At 37.0% G+C, this 16,478-nt stretch overlaps 1 protein-coding gene across 1 annotated transcript in view; it reads left to right on the forward strand.

Moving 5' to 3' along the window:
* XRCC5 (X-ray repair cross complementing 5) overlaps positions 1–16,478 on the forward strand; it is a 49,251-nt gene that overhangs the window by 21,218 nt on the left and 11,555 nt on the right. The window contains exons 14-16 of the mRNA XM_030454647.1: positions 5,378–5,574; positions 9,621–9,714; positions 11,079–11,148. Of these exons, the coding sequence (XP_030310507.1) occupies positions 5,378–5,574; positions 9,621–9,714; positions 11,079–11,148 (361 nt within the window). The remainder of the gene's footprint in view (positions 1–5,377; positions 5,575–9,620; positions 9,715–11,078; positions 11,149–16,478) is intronic.

Consider the following 16,478-nt stretch of genomic DNA (forward strand, 5'->3'; position numbering starts at 1 on the left):
AACAAGAGGAATTATCAAAGATATTCACAGGCACCTAGACTAGACAAGTTAAAACTTTCTTCTATATCTCAAGATTGTATTGCCACAATCATGGTGCAGATGTAGACTCAGTCTTCAGCTTCTGGGCGAAGAGAGAAGTTGACTGAAAATCAGGGATCTCTGGCTCCTCATTCTGTGTCCTGTCAAAACTTGAGTAATTTTTCTGTGTTTTGTTGCATCTAGCAGTGGTTTCCTAGACAGGTCAGTCTGATCAGAACTTGATCACTAGTAAGTGGTTAACATTGTTGACATTTAAAATATTCCATCTGAGTGTCTGTGCCTGATGCATTTTACAGACAGCAGAGCAGTTAACATTTCTTGCAGTTATTGTATGAAGTTGTCTACATTTTTATTTACATTCCTTTCATCGTGAATATTTTTGTTGAAACTGTGAGTGTGAAGGACTTAATTATAGATTGGAATTCAAGTTCAAGAAAAGTGACACAGCAAATTCCAAAATAAGGAAAATTGTGATACACTTTATACAGCTGCAGAATTGTATTGTATACAGAGACATGGAGATACATTGAGTGTGTGACTCCATTTGGAAATTCACCAAAAATGGTATTGTAACAAGCATGGTCATCATATCTTAACAATTAAAATTTTTTTTTTCAGTTTACAAGTAGGAAGAAGATGCTTTTTTAAATTAAGAAAACTTACCAAAAGCTTCCAAAAGCCATGCTGCCTCAGTGTTGTGAAAGCAGCAATGGATCTGAGGGTCATATGTATGTTTCAGGAACATATGTAAGCTGGCTTCAAATCCTGCTCTGATTGACTCCTGAAGAACTCTGTGTTCCCTTCAAATTCTGCCAGTCATATAACAAGACAGTCTGTGAATGCAAGATTGGGTCAGTAGAAGGTTATTGCTGGGCAGGAGCTTAAATGGATTGACCTTTGCACGACTTAGATTTTAAGATGGGTTATAAAGCTTGGGTATCACAAAAAAGTACAGTTTTGCTTGTAAATGAAACACAGGAAATAGAATTTCCTCTGTTTTATTGTAATATTATTTTATTGTAATATTATTTGCATTATTTTGATCCAGTTGGTGTTCACTTATATGCAGCAGGTGTTTCCTTAGGTGTGCCATTTGTCTTCTGAAGCAGTGTGGTGGTGTTGTCCTAGCAGTTGAGTCAAGGGCTGCTAGAAGAAAGTAACTACTTAACTCACCAGTCACTTTAGTGGATAATAGAATTTTGTAAGGGTGAATGCTACTGCTGGAAAAAGTATTTATTGACTACTTAAATGTACTAGGTAGGATATAGTTTGTGTTTGCAGAACTTGCTGTTTATACACCCCTAATTACTGGTGCTTTTAGTGCTTTCACACAGCCTGTACACAGCCCCATTTTTTTGTCTGGGTTATGAAACTGGTATTAATCAGTATGAGTTGCAGACAGATTGTTCTTGCCTTTGCTGCGATCACGCTCTAAATTCTTAATATTTATCCCTTAGACCAAGTGCCACTGCTGGTTCCTTAAGAACTGTGAAGAAAACTATGAATAATATTTTGAATGTAGACAATAAATTGATTGGGCTGAACAGGACCTAAAGGTGATTCAGAAAAATAACAGAAGACAGGATGAACTCCCCCTTCAATTTCTTGCTCTGTTACCTCATGAAGATATTTGGAATGATAAGTGACAAGAGCCAGAATTTAAACAGAAACATAAAGCTAAATTGTGTCACTGGAAGTAGTGGTAAGCATTGGAAAATGACAGAGTGGAAAGGAATTGCTAATGCTTGCTGGAGTGGAAGATGAGTAATATCCTATATCCAGAGTTTCAACTTTTATTCCTTCCTTCCTACAAAAAAGCCCAAGTGAGCTTCTGTAGCTTTTGTGGTGGCAGACTTTCAATGTCATTGTTTAAGTTGTTCTTCTTAAATGCAGGTATTTGAAGCAAATAAGATAAATGAGGAGTGCAGGGTATTTTTATTTGATAGCCACATAAACAGATTGCTCAGCAATTATTGTTTTGTACTGGAAGTTTTGTGGGGATAATGGCCTGTAATGGCTCTTGTTAGACCACATGTAAGTGACCATAGAGGATTCAGCTCATTTGTAAGTTGTTGGACTGCACAGTGATGTTTTGGTTTATTTTTTTCAAAAAGCAGAGTAGCCAGGGGGCAGAAGGTAGCTCACAGAAGTTCCTAAGGGCTTTCAACAGATAATTTTAGCTTTGGTTTAATGTAGAGTCTGTTGGAAGGTAATTTTGAAATCATCACAAACTAGATATCAGCTGAATCAGTTTAAGATTCAGTTCACACAGGCTTAAACACCCTAAAGTTAGCTAAGTAGTCCAAGTCTATTCCATAATCCATGGAAAAAAGAACCTAGAAAAAGTAATAGATCCTTTTTGTTTTGGAGTTCATAAATACATCATAGTTGGACCGTGCAGAGTGAGTAGGTGACTGGTATAGACTAGATGATTATCTTTTAGATATCTGAATCTCTTTCCTGTGTTCTAAGGCTCTAAATACTATCCAGTTCCTGTAGGGTTTATAGATTTGCTAAATTATGTTCTTACAGAAGTGTCACGGTTTAATGCTGGGCTGGCAATTAAACAACTGATGAATACTCTCCATTAATCCCCCTCCCTGACAGAGAAAGGGGACCGAACAAGGGAGAGAAACTTGGGGGTTGGAAACTAAAGTGTACAGCTTTAATGAAACAGTACTGTTGAAAAAACAAGTATGTCCAAATATACACAGAAATGATACCATGTTTCTCTCCCCTTTCCCCCAATAAAGCTCATGTTACTAGCAAGGCTGCAGGGCAGGCCCTGAAAAAGTCCCAGGCTGGATGCAGGAGTGTGGAGGCAGGCAGGAGGTGGAGGCAGGAACACACAGATTCAGGATGGCACAGGTCAGGACTACAGGCAGATGAACAGACAGAAACCTCCCAAGATGTTGGCCATGGATGAAGAAGCAGAAGGAAGAGGTTGACCATTGTGATCCCTCAAATTTATACTGAGTATGATGTGTATTGGATGGAATATTCCATTTGGTCAATTTTGGTCACTTGTCCTGTCCTCTCCTCCTTAAAAGAGGGATGCAGGTGTGACCCCTTTATTCCTTTCTCTTTCCAGAACATAAGATGCTTGTCAGACCTGAGCAATTCACACCATTCTCTAGCCATAACTATAAACATCAAGCATTATCAGGCCTAGAAGCAGACACTGAATGCTTTTAATTTCATGATTGCAGCTACTTAGAAGAGAATTAACTGAAAGCAAAATTACAAGACAAAAAAATTAGTTCTGTCCTGGCCCAAACCAGAACAAGTGTGTTCCTAGGTGCTGTGGGAGGGCCGGACATTCTCTTGCAGTAAATTCCTATTGTGCATTTATGTCATTGCTTAGCATGGAATTATGTATATAGCCCCCTTCATTACATCCATTGACCAGTAATTTAGTGTGACCCCTGTTGCTGAAAGCTGGCTACATCTCTTCATTAGAAATGTAAGGAAATTAGGGAGAGCAAGGAGGAGCTAATAGGTTGCTGAAAATATGCATGAATAGAATGGAGAGTCTGGAAACTAGTGGCACTGTAGGTTGCCTTCTAGCTGGTGAATGTAGTAGTGGTTCTTGCTGGACACAGGAGGAAGAGGAAGCAAGATTAAAAGGGACTGTGTTTAGGATTAGAAACTTCAGATCAAGTCTGTTCAAAGTCATCTCCATCTGGCACCTTAGTTTTGATGGTACCTGCCATATCATGCCTCAGAGAATGTAGTCTCCTCTAAAAACAAGAACAACTGGAGGCGGGGGCTACTCAGTCTGCTCAACTCTTGTAGCTGCACACAGAGATTTTAGATGGAAAGCCTGAATAACGCATTCACAACAGGGGATTTAAGATTTTTGCTTTGCGAGTTTCATTCAGTCCCCTAATGTTGTTTTAATATTGTATTTTGTATCACAAGAGCCATTACTGCAGCTGCCAGAAACATTTTTACTCTCTTCTGAAGTAATTATGTCTTAAATCATTAGAAGTGTTTCCAAATCAGTAGCCTTGTGTTACTGCCTCCTTTTGAAAGTACACTCTAATATGGATTAGAATCTTAATGGCAGCATGGAAGCAAATCTGTATTGATGTGTAGCATATGGTCTGGATTTTCTTTATTGACAGTTCTTCATCATGAATAGAGAGGTTTTTTTGTTTACTTTGGTTTTGTTTTTTAAATTAATGTTATGTTTGACAGCTACGTAGGGAGCAAATCTCTGCTCTATTCCTAGTTCACTAGGTAGTTACCTTCACACTTGTGCCTAATTCACCCAATATGATGGGCTTGGAAAAGCTGTTCTCCATGTACATCCCATGTTTTTATGTGTATGCATGCACCAGTACCTGGCTGTATACATGCACATAAATTTCTGCTGCTATCCCACACTTCACAACATTTAAGTGATACCTCCTTTGTCTTTAAAATTCTCAATAGAATTTCTGATAGTCTCACTCATTAACCTCATCTCTGTCCCTCTGCTTGGTTCTCTGTCTTTGTGTAGTCTTTACACTTTGTTGGAAAAGCCTTCTCCTCTATACCTTCTACCATCTGTTCCAACTGTGATGTATGTTGGTCAGGTCCTTTCATTCCCTTACTCTTTTCAAAGCTAATTTGCAAACATACCAATGTTCTATGCCTCACCTGAGTGCATTTAACTTCTCTCTTTCTATTTGCTCTTGAACTGGTAAAAATTTCTCTTGTATGCCTACTGAGTTTATTGACCAGGAAAAACTACTTTCTTTGATGGACAATAAACCATGACAGTAACACGGTTGAGATATAGACCTTTGTGCCTAATTATGAAATGTGTAGAAATCTTTCATGTAATTGTTGTATAATAGAACTGCATTTTAAAGGTAAAGAGAAGTTAAAAAGCTGAATGGTTGCAAATGACTGTGTACACTTGCAGCCCAGAAAGCTAATTGGATCCTGGCTGCATTAAAGAGAAATGTGGGCAGCAGGTTGTGATTCTCCCCCTCTACTCTGCTCTTGTGAGACCCCACCTAGATTACTGTGACCAGTTCTGGAGCCCCTCCTGCTACAGGAAATTCTGTGACTGTTTCATTCCTGGAATTTTCCTGATCATTTTTGTAGAACTCATTCCAGTGAGTGTAGGAACATTCCTCTGCATCAGTATTCTTGTTAAATATCATTATTAATTTCCTTAAGCAGCTTATCATATGACTCTGGATCCACTTGTGGGCTAGAATCTTTGTCAGCCTATGAAGGTAGCATGGCAGATATTTTACATATACCATATGAAGTCACGCATACAGGCATTATAACAAAAGCACATGAACTAAAAGGTTTTCTTCATTCATATTATTTCTTGCAGTGCTTGCAGCATAAGGCTTTTCACCCCAATGAGCCATTGCCACCAATTGAACAGCACCTTTTAGAGATGATGGAGATTCCCCATGTGGTAAAAGAAAGGTGTCAGGCTCCTCTTGAAAAAGTAAAAGCACTTTTCCCCTTAAAAGAAGTTAGCAAGAAAAAAGAAGAGAAGACTGCTCAAGATATCTTCAAAGACAAGTAAGTTGGAGATGTATTATGGGTTTTTTTAAAATCTTTCTTTACACTTCAAATTGTTTATACTGGATGAAGCAGGCTGAGTCTTTTGAATATATGACCAATGACTTACATATTGAAATAATTGAGTTACATATTGAAAAAATACTGATAGGTGGAAAATATTGTGGTGTAACAGGACTGGCGTATTTTGTGAATAGTGTGGTCTTACTGTTTTGGGGCAAGACACACCAGGAACTAGTCTGTAGCTTCCTTATGTCTGTATTTTTTATCACAGAATCCATCAGGTTGGAAGGATCTTCTGAAGGTTGCTTGTTCAGTCTGGTCTTAAAACATCCCAGGGCTGGAAACGGCACAACCTCTCTGGGCAACCTGTTGCATTCCTTTGTCTCCTTGTCACGCAGTTTTTAATATGGCAGTTATGAAATAGGTCAAATAAGAATAACAGAGGCTCTAATTTACTTTAGAGTAAATGCTGCAGAGTTTTAAATGAGCTTCTCAGCTTGTTTGATTTAGGTTGTTTTGTAGCTTTTGTTTTGAATTCCAAGCCAAAAGAAAAGGAGCTTCGTTATTACCTACTGTGCAGTAAATGTGGATGTCATGATAAATCAAACTGTTAATGGACTCTTCTCTGAACATCTAGTGTCTGAACAGTTTTTAAGATATTTTTTCTGTTACATATACTGTGCTCACTTCTATTTGTGCCACAAATGTGAAGTATAAATGGTTAATTGCTACTGTACCAGTATCATCACCCCGGCCACAAGTCAGTTTGCTTAAACAAAATCTGCTTCTTAGAACTTAATTTCTTGAATGTCTATAATATAACTAGCGGGTCCCCTGAGATGCTGGAGAGTTTTCAGTCAGCTCATTTTCCTTTTCTTCTGTTTGTTTGGGTTTTTTTGGTTTTTTGGGGTTTTTTGGCTCAGTTCTTTCAGTGCTAGGAACATCTTTGAGACAATTTGAGGCCTTGCTTAGCTAAATCCTTGAATATCCTTTGGCTTGGCTTGGCTAGAGCCTCCTCAGTGTGTTGTCTTTGGGAAGACATGACATAGGACTTCTCATGTTACTGCTCTGAAATAATGACCACATTTTTGTATACAGACTGGGAACCACCTTGCTTTTTATTCTGTTTATTGCTTTGTGTGCCTCTCTTACCTGGGTGTGTCTGAGAATTGATATTAAGTTCTCTTGTCCTTGGCTCTGCGTTCCAGTTTCTCTGTGTGCATGTATACATATGTACATACATATATGTGTATTTTAAAAAGAGATAGGACCAGTTGAAAAAAAAAGCAAGGCAAAGCTTGGTTCCAAACAAGCTGGGGACAGAACCCAGTGACATCAATTTGACAAGCAAGAAAGAAAGCTGTTTCCTCAAAGACTGGTTACCTTTTAGAGGAGTGATGAAAGTAGCTATAAAAATACTTGAAATACAAATTAGTGTAAGGCATTACAATGATTTTAAAAATCTGTAAGGGAGGCAAAATGATACAGACTCAAGGATGCAATGAAGAGTGAATGGTAATAGGATTAAAAGTAGAAAAAACATTGATGTAGTAATGAATGGGAGCAGTAGTATTGTCAGTACTAAAACAAGTGTTAATTTTGGCTTTCTGTATTTGGTGAAGAGCTAAATCTTGTAATTAAATCACTTGGTAAAAGTACATCACTGTGCAACAATTACTAAAGAAAATGTTAATCACCAGATAACATTAAATTTATTAAAACTGTAAGATCCAGATAATTTGCACTAAATTGTTTTGGAAGAGTTGGCTAGAAGCTCTCTTGAACATTACTTTTGAATCCTAAAACAAATTTGTTTCTCCTATCTTTATATTGACCTGATTCATCTCTTCTTAATTTTTAAGGTCTAATTGGATTAAAGAAGCATAAATTACAAAGGAAGCAAAAATACATTAATAAAGATTTTAATATTCAGCATTAGTTTGTTTCACTTTTGCTAAGTTATGTGTGGTTTGAAGAATCCAGTACAATAGAAAGCGTTTTACTTTTTTCTTCCCCCTTATGTTGGCTTTGGAAAGGCTGATACCTCATCCAGCTTTGCAATATGTGAGAGGCTTCTATATAAATGTAGAAGTGGGTGTTTTCAATTAGTCTTGGATTTAATTTTTTTATCTTGAATGGTAGTTGCACGTTTTACAGTTTAAAAATACTGCTAATCAATGCATTACCAGGAACAGATTCTAAATGTCATATCCTTGGCTGGTATAAGTTGGTATGGATTCATTAGTTTCTGCTGTACTGAACTGATTAATGACAGCTATGTATTTGGTCCCAGGCAGTTAAATGCAGCATCATAATTTATGTTCTTCTCCTTCCTTCAATCTCAAAGCATTTTGAGTTTGTAAAAATAATGCAGGAAGAAAAAGACTTCAAGACATTGCAGTTGAGCAGAAAAGTCCGTTCGAGAAAAAGATTCTAAAAGAGAATTTTCATTGTTCTTTGCACCTATCATCAAACAACATTAACCAGAATTCTTCTGTATTGAAGTGGAAGTTCTAAACTCACTGGCATTAGACAAGTTTCAGTTTCTTCATCTTGCAGACAGCCGTATCAGCTGTCCAGAGCAATCAAGCAGCTTGTTCAAGGTCAGCCAGAAAGTCAGCAGAGTTGAGAATGATGCAAGGTATCCTATCCTTGTCCTGAGACTTAACCAAAGTAATAATTTTTCCTAGAGTGACAAATAAGGTTATATAGAGGGACAGGAGTTGCTGAGTAAAAGGGATTTCATTTCAGTAGTGACAAAATTAAATAAAGGACAGAGAAGGCTACTGAAACAAAGTGGGTTAGACACTGCTTGTAAATTAGGGGAGGAGTGATGAGTGTGCTGTAGAAAGTAAGAAGGAAGACTGTAGTTCTTTCTAATGGTTAGTTGTCTCTGTAACATGCAATGCAATTTTTAAAGTCAGTTTTAATCTTCTGGAATGCAAAGTGGTGTCTCGTTCAAGATCTCTGGCTTTGGCCCTACATTGTCATGCAGTTCCTTACTTCACTGCAACCTTAGAATTTTTAAGAAAAAATTCTTACTTTGTTTTGGGATTCCTTAAGTACAAGTACTGTCATTTAGCTTACTATGCAGCTTTCAGTCATTCTTAAACTGAAATAGATTCTTCTATGTCAGTAACCTGTCACGTTAAATAACACAGAACACATTGTCTGGTTTTCTATCCCATTTGTGATTAGCTGGATTTTCTTCTGTTGCCAAGTTATGCTCTAAAGTTTGGCACATTGGAGGTTACAATTAAGTTCCTGGTTTGAATTAACACCTTGATGAATGTTACCTGTGAGGGCAAAACTAGAAAGTAACCTGAAATCACAATTAACTTCTTAAAAAGAACTGATACTCTTTTGAAGGCCTTTTGAGATGTACCTTGAAATTTTCTAAGAGAGTTCTTAACTACTTAACTTGGATTTGGCGAGCAACTTTTGACTGCTCTAAGTGGAAGATTATAAAGCTGTTGTGTGCTGATGTAGAATGTGTTTCATTGAACTCAAAAGCCACTGTGTAAACAATTATGTGTATCTATAACAAGACAAGAACCAGCAACTAATTCTGAAGAGTAAGTAAATTTCTTACTGAAAATGTTAAGTTGAATTGCCATTGCATGTTAAGAATATCTGGTGAGAATACCAAATATCATGTAATATACCGTAAATTATCAAGGTTGACACAATATACAGGTTCTGCATAAATAAGCTGGATAATAAATAAATTTGACTGGTGTGACTGGAGTTGTTATGTATTTACAAAGGTGGAGAAGATTCCTGTAAATCAATTCACTCCTGAAATAAGCATGAATAATCTTGCATGTTCAAAAAGCATTGCCTTTGCCTTATGCTGAGTTTGATGTCTGTTTCTACTGAATGCTTTGTGTAGCCTGTGAGGCATCTTTCAGTGTTAATTTGGGAAAAATTGTCTAATGAATTTTTTTCCAGTGTTCAATATATATATCAATAATTTACTGTCTCCCTTCTTAGTAAGCAGGACACTTTAGTAGTTAATATTAATTTTTTGTCCTTACTTGCAGCAGTGAAGATGGACCCAACGTTAAGAAACCAAAAATTGAAGATGAGGAGGGTAGTTTCAGCATCATGAGACTTGCTGAAGGCAACATCACCTCTGTAAGCATATTTCACAAGTCTGGTTATTAAAGGGGTAGATTAATTTATCTAAGTGTATTATAGTGAAAAAACAAAATTCCTGATAAAAGGACAGTTTCTAGCTGAAATATAGCTGAAATATTGTCTGCTTGTAGATTTGAGACTCTGCTAGAGATTTTAGTGACAACTTCCTCTGCCCTTAGCATACGCTAGCACAATTTTCCATCAGCCATGATGAAAAGGGCAAGCCGGAGGATCTGAAGAAAACAGAATCTTGTATTTGTGGTTCAGTGGTTGAATTTTGTTCTTGCTCTCTTTTATATCATCTGCAACATAGAAGTTGCAGATCAACTTATTAATCATATTTAATGAAAATTTTTATCTGATTTTAAAGACATTTTCAGCATTTGTTGGTGTCCCAAATAACAAATTTTGCTTCATTTTGCTTCATTAATGCCTTAATTCCAGATAGTGTGTACATGGATAGATGAAGCCTGTATCATAACTGTACACCTTCCATTATTTGATTGTTCATATTACAGGACAAAAAGGTGATTTCATATTAATTGAGATAATTCCTCTTGTTTTCAAACTGTCCTTTATGGTTAGTTTTTAAAATTGAGATTTTAAAAATGTTTAAATACTTTGTACTCCTTCTGTACACTTCTGATGTGGCATTGCCTGACGTAAAAGAAACATTGAAGAGACCAAATAAGCTTACAGAATGATCAGAGAATTATTTTGACAGCAAACATAAAATCTTCAGATAAACTTAGGAGAATTTTGATTCATGAAAAGACATGTTAAGCAATGTATTTTTTTTCTAAAGTTATTGCACCTGCTTTTCAGATATTTGTTTAAATTTGACTTGGTTCTCATTTCCTTTATAAAGTTTCTGCACTTGTACGTGCCTTTGGAGCTTCAGCTTTAAGATATTGGAGTGGGCCAGAAACCATAGGTGGATCAATTGCAAGCTGTTATTTTTGAGCTTCCTATTGGAGAGGCATCCAATGATTCTGTACCCACTCCCATTCCTCATTAAGCGTCTGCCAAGATCAACGAGAGTTCTGTGCTACAGAAAGTCTCAAAAATGAACTAGTGGATAAGCTGAATTACTGAGCCTCTGACCTGGAAACCCCAGCGAATGTGGGTGTCATATAAGAGTGCAGCATAGCAAGTGTACCTTCATCTTGCTCATGTCATAACTAACATTTGCTAGGAGTAGTGAGTGTTACCACACATTGTCAGACTTTGATTTTAGGACTCTGCATGCAGAGCATTTATGAGCTTCTGTTTCTCAATTAAAATAAACAGAATCTTAATGATTCTTGTTGCCTTGAAAGAATAAAGGATGGATATTGACAGATGATTGTATAATTTTGTAGGTTGGCAGTGTTAACCCAGCAGAAGATTTCCGAATTCTGGTGAGGCAGAAAAATGCTGACTTCAAAGATGGTAAATGGCTTTTATCTCTCTTAATTATAGTTAGTAGCATCTTCAGAGTTTGGTAAATGCAATGGACTTGTCTAACTGTAAGTTTCTGGTGGTATGTGAGATTCTCTGGAGTTTACTGCTTAGCTTCTAGGGCCACTCAGTAAAGAAATATGTCACACTTAATTCCCATGTCAATATTCCTCATTTGAAAGTCTCAGAAATCTTGTTTTTTTGTGTAAGATGGCACTAGGCAGCTACCTTGAGGCATCTCCAGGTGTTTTAAACAGAGGATCCCTTGGACTGCCTCATTCAAACCGGGTACCTGCTTCTCATTTGACTTCATGGGATCTTTCTGACTTGAACTGAAGGGCTGTTGGCTGTGTGTGGTGTGAGAAACCTGTCTTCTTCTGTCTACTTAATGTATTCTATGAAGAAATGAGAATCCAATGCCTGGGATTTAAATCTTTGCATGTAAAAGATCATTTCTTACTGCATGTTGTGCGTACATGAAAGCACAAGTGAATTTAGGTTTGTATGCAGGTAAGCAGGTTGTATGCAACTCTTAAGGCTGAAAGCAGGATCTGTGTGCCCTGAGTCTCTTCTCAGTGTACATCAAGATAGGGTTTTGATGCAGAGGTTAAGAAGAATACAGAGCACATGTCAACCACTGTCTTGCCCTAAATCTGAAAATTCAAAGGAGTTATCATTTGTTTGTATGTAATTGCCCTGCTGGAGCTGCTATATCAGGTATCCAAAAAAGACTGCACAATATGAATGTGGTCCTTTTTTACTTTAAAGAATGATTTTAAGGTTGTGGCAAGATGAGGTTTATCTACCAGTCACTTATGTAGCTTTTCTTTTCAAAGAAAAAGATTTGCAGAGATGCTGCAGTTAGGTGCTGGGTATTTCAACAGGGCCATTCATCCTTTTAGACACTGTTCGAGAAGGGTGTTGAGTAGTTTATTGATTTGTGACATTCTGTTAAAGCCTACATAGCTGTTTCTCTCCAGAACTTCCAGATCTATAAGCCAGCTAGGCAGCTTTTTACATTAATTCTGCACTAAATCCAGAAGAAATTGTGCGTAGAAAAAAATATTTGGAACTGCATTCTCAAATCTAGGATATATTAGAGATGCAGTAAGGAAGCTTTGTACCCTATAGTAGAATACAGAAACTATGAAACCATTGAGTACTTTGTTATGGTAATTAATTTCATCATCTAGGAAAGCCTTAATGCAGGATTAAGTATAGTGATTACCCTTGAAGATTATTTAACTAAAGAGTGCTTAAATATGTCCACTTGGGTGCTGTGCTGGAGATAACTGCAGTACATGTTTGGATGGTTTCTGAAATTTTGAGCAATCTGCTTTTACTCTTTGATATCTGCTCTGTAATTATAAGGTGTAGTTAGACAGAATGTAGTGCAGTCACCCATTAAAAGGAGAGAGAGAAGCCACTATAAATAAAAACGTGCTCTGCATATTATTTTTTTCTTCTGCATAGTCCCTTTTCTGTTTCAGAGACTTTTAGGTAGCTTAATACATAAAACATTATACACGTTTTTAATGGCTTGCTGTATTGGATTTTTGTTATGTAAAGAGTAAATGCTACCTTAAAACTATTCAGTGGTTCTAAGGGCTTTTTTTTTTAATAATTTTGTATCATATTTAATGGTAAAACATTTTTTTCCTCTCCTAGAACATGTGAAATGTACAATGCCTTTGCAGGAAAGGATAATATGTGTCATTCAAGCAGGTTATTGAGAAAAAAGCAAGCAATTACATTGCATGTGTCAGAATGCAGACAGAAGATCCGTTGGGTTGCATTCTGTTTTGTTTCTTTCTTAGATAAAAAGAGTATCCAGCGCAATCTTCTAAACTGAATAGAGCTTACATTCTCTTTTTATATAAGGCAGGAATTCCTTCTTCTCCCCACAAAATAACAGCAGGTTCCCTTCACAGGGAGGAGGAAGGACTTTAAACTCTTTGCCTGGGGGTAGATAGGGAAGCTATAGCACTAGGAAGAATTGTACTTTGAATACTGACAATACAGTGGCTTTTTAATTACATTGCAGGTTAATGGCATACTTCTTCAGTCCATAGCAAGACTCTCACCAAAATTGTAAAGTTACCAAAGTATGACAAGGGATTTGTCATACAGTTTGTCATTCAGTTTGTAGGAAGTCTTGACCTTATATTAATCGAAAATGAGTACCAGTGCATCTCCTGCAGCAACCTTGCTGTGGTTTGTTGGTCAGGGTTTGCCATTCATAGGAGAAGCCTGTGTGCAGGGCAGTGCATACCTGAGTGCTGGCTCCCACAGCAGACCAGAGCAGGAGAAATGACTCATTTGCTGTTAGGGAGAACTGGGTCATTAATATGTAAATATATATATTTTTAAAATCTAAGAGTTTTGAATTGGCAAGGGCCTAAGGGATAGGTTTTCTGAGACTGGCAGCTCAATTCCTGGAACAGTAATCAGCTTTAGTTTTAATTGGCATCTGTGTCATTTATTACTGTAGGAGCCCACTTAGGGCTTTCATGGTGAGTTGTGTGTGAGGATGTCAACTTACTGGTTAATGTTGATTGCTCATGTAACTACTCATGTATTTCCCCTCCAGATAGCTTTACTTTCTTGTTTGCATTCATGGCCAGAGATGTCATTTTCTGCAGGTCTGTCTTTGGGCAGGTTACAAGTGCACAGTCATCACAAAGAGCTGTCTTCTGGTAACAGCTTCTGACGTTTTTGTCAATGAATGCAAATAAAATAGATTAGTTTGCCTGAGTGGAATCTGATTGTTACTCTCAAGGGTGTACAGTGAGTTGCTTAGTCGCTGTGGTGGCAGAGAAGATTCTCAAATACAGCAAGTGCTTGCCATCTTTGTAATGCCAGAGGAGTAGCCATATGAGTATCAGTTCATCCTTTTTGATTATTCACAGGTTTCTATCCATGTCTGCATTTCTGAAGAGCAGAAGGTGTCTGTATTTTCATCCGCTTCTGTAGGAGATAAAGTGGCTTAATGGGGCATAAAAAGGATACTGACACAGGCACAGTATTTGCTTTGATTTGTGAATTTTCTGTGCAAGTTTATAGGCTGGATTTCATTGCATCTTGCAGTACTCCCCAGAACTTGATGTCTGAAGTCCTATAGGTGAAAAATCTTTTTTAAAAATTTATTTTACTGTTAAGCAGTGAGGAGAGAAATCTGCAATGACATCTGTACTATTTATGGACATCATAAATGTCCAGAGACAAATGGAACCAAATGTTTATTTTTTATATTTATAGTAACTTTTTTAATATAATATGCCAATTCCTAGGCATTTCTAAAAAAATAAATTTAAGACTCAATAATTGCTTATATTTCAGCAAATAGTCTGTTGTGCCTGAGGTGTCAAAATTTTGTTGTGGCATAGCTTCTTCAATGATTTAATTGTTTAAATTGTTTAATTGTTTAAAAGAAATATGTACAAGAGACTTGCAATGGAAATTTATTAGCTTCAACAAAGGAAATACTGTATTGCAAGATTTTCTAGAGATGTATATAGTTAACTATCTTCCTACACCAAGGATAATTTAAAAAAAAAACACCTAGTATTTACTTCCAGTTTTTGTTGGCATACATCCTTGCAGTTTGTCTGCATTTTTATCTTACTGAATGTATTTGTGTATTTTGGAGACAATTCATATTCTTCTCTTAGGTAGGCCAAATTCAATGACCAGTATAATGAAAATGATTCAGGCATTGCAAGCCAAATGCTTGAGTATGTGGTTATTTTGAAGTTTCCTGTATGTCTCCTTCACAGAGAAGATGAAGCCAGACTCATCTTTGCAGGGTGTAGTGATCAGGTGAGATACAAAGCTCTGAGCTGCAATAAGCAAACAGAAATTGTATTAGATGTTATGGGGAAAAAGAATCACAGTGATGATAGTCAGACACAGAAAGAGAAGCTCAAAGAACTTGGACACTCCCCATCTTTGGAGCTACTTGTAACCCAAATCAGTAGAGCTTTGAGCTACCTGGTCCACAGTAACTCTGGTTTCAGCAGGGATTTTGAACAGATGTCCTTCAGACATCCAGTTTAAGTCTGATCCATACCCACAGGCCATTTAAGGAGACCATTTCAAAATTGAACAGCACCTCATGGGACACTGGAGTAGTTCAACAGCTCTTGATCTTAAAATTTTTATTTCTTGGCTTAAAGATGATGGAAGTCCTTAAAAAATTGGGACAATTTTCTGTTTAGAATCTCTTCTATTTGAAAAAGATGATACTTTCAGAGCAATAGTTTAAAAATCATTGAGTTGATTTAGCTGATTTGTCGGTGACATTAAGCACTGCCCATTAATACAGATCATTACCATCACTACTGGATACATGAAAAAAATGGTAAACCCAGTAGTCTTTTGTCCACAGGTAGAGCTATGTTTTTAACATAATTTCTTAGGGGGGAAGGGGAATCCCTAGGGAATTGAATTTGGGACTATAATACAGCCTTATCTGTTATTATGCTTTAATCTGGTTGACATAGTAATCAAGACAAGGACCAAACTGAGCAAACATGAAAATATAGGTACACTTTTGTACTGTAAGTACTCGGAGATAACAAGTGAATATAAATATTCATGGCGTATTTCACAAGGAATAAGAGCACTGGTGATTGTGTTTTAGACTAGGGTATGTATCTGAATGCCAGTGGGAAAGGGATTAAATGCTGCTAAAACGAAAATCTTCTATTCAGAGATTATTTATTTTTTTTTGTAACCTGTAATTTTCCAGCCTTTAATCACTGTTTTTGTTACCTAACGAATCACATACAGAAGAAATGGGAAGCAGAGGATTAAAAGTTCTTTGGGATGATCTGTAGAACATGGTGCTTATTAGGAGTGATGGAATTCCAGTTTATGCAAAATGTGGAATTTTCTTAGTTCACTTCCTTAAATGTATATGTGGGATGGGGGAGGTTAGGAGAGAAGAAAAAAACTTGCCATTACACAGTGGTGGCCTGAAAAAGCTGTCAATTTCCAACTCTAGGACCTGCTTTTCAAAACCCCAATGCCTGAGCTTTGCTTAGGACACGTTAGAGTTAATGCTAATATTTACAGCTTAGTTAAATAGACATCTTTATGTAGAACATGCCTTCCTCCAAAAATCTATTTGATATATGGGAGATCAGTTTTTTGCCACTACCAAAACCAGTGTCACACTAATGGAAAGGCAGATGACAGGCAGCATGAAATCAACAAGAGTTCTCAAACCTAAAAGTGTAAAGGAACAGAGTCAGTTTTGACGAACTGTCAGATATAGGGACTGGAGCACAGACCCTATGAGGAGAGGCTGAGGGAGCTGG

Source organism: Calypte anna, chromosome 7 (assembly GCF_003957555.1).
Source record: "Calypte anna isolate BGI_N300 chromosome 7, bCalAnn1_v1.p, whole genome shotgun sequence".
In the NCBI taxonomy this organism is placed as follows: domain Eukaryota; kingdom Metazoa; phylum Chordata; class Aves; order Apodiformes; family Trochilidae; genus Calypte; species Calypte anna.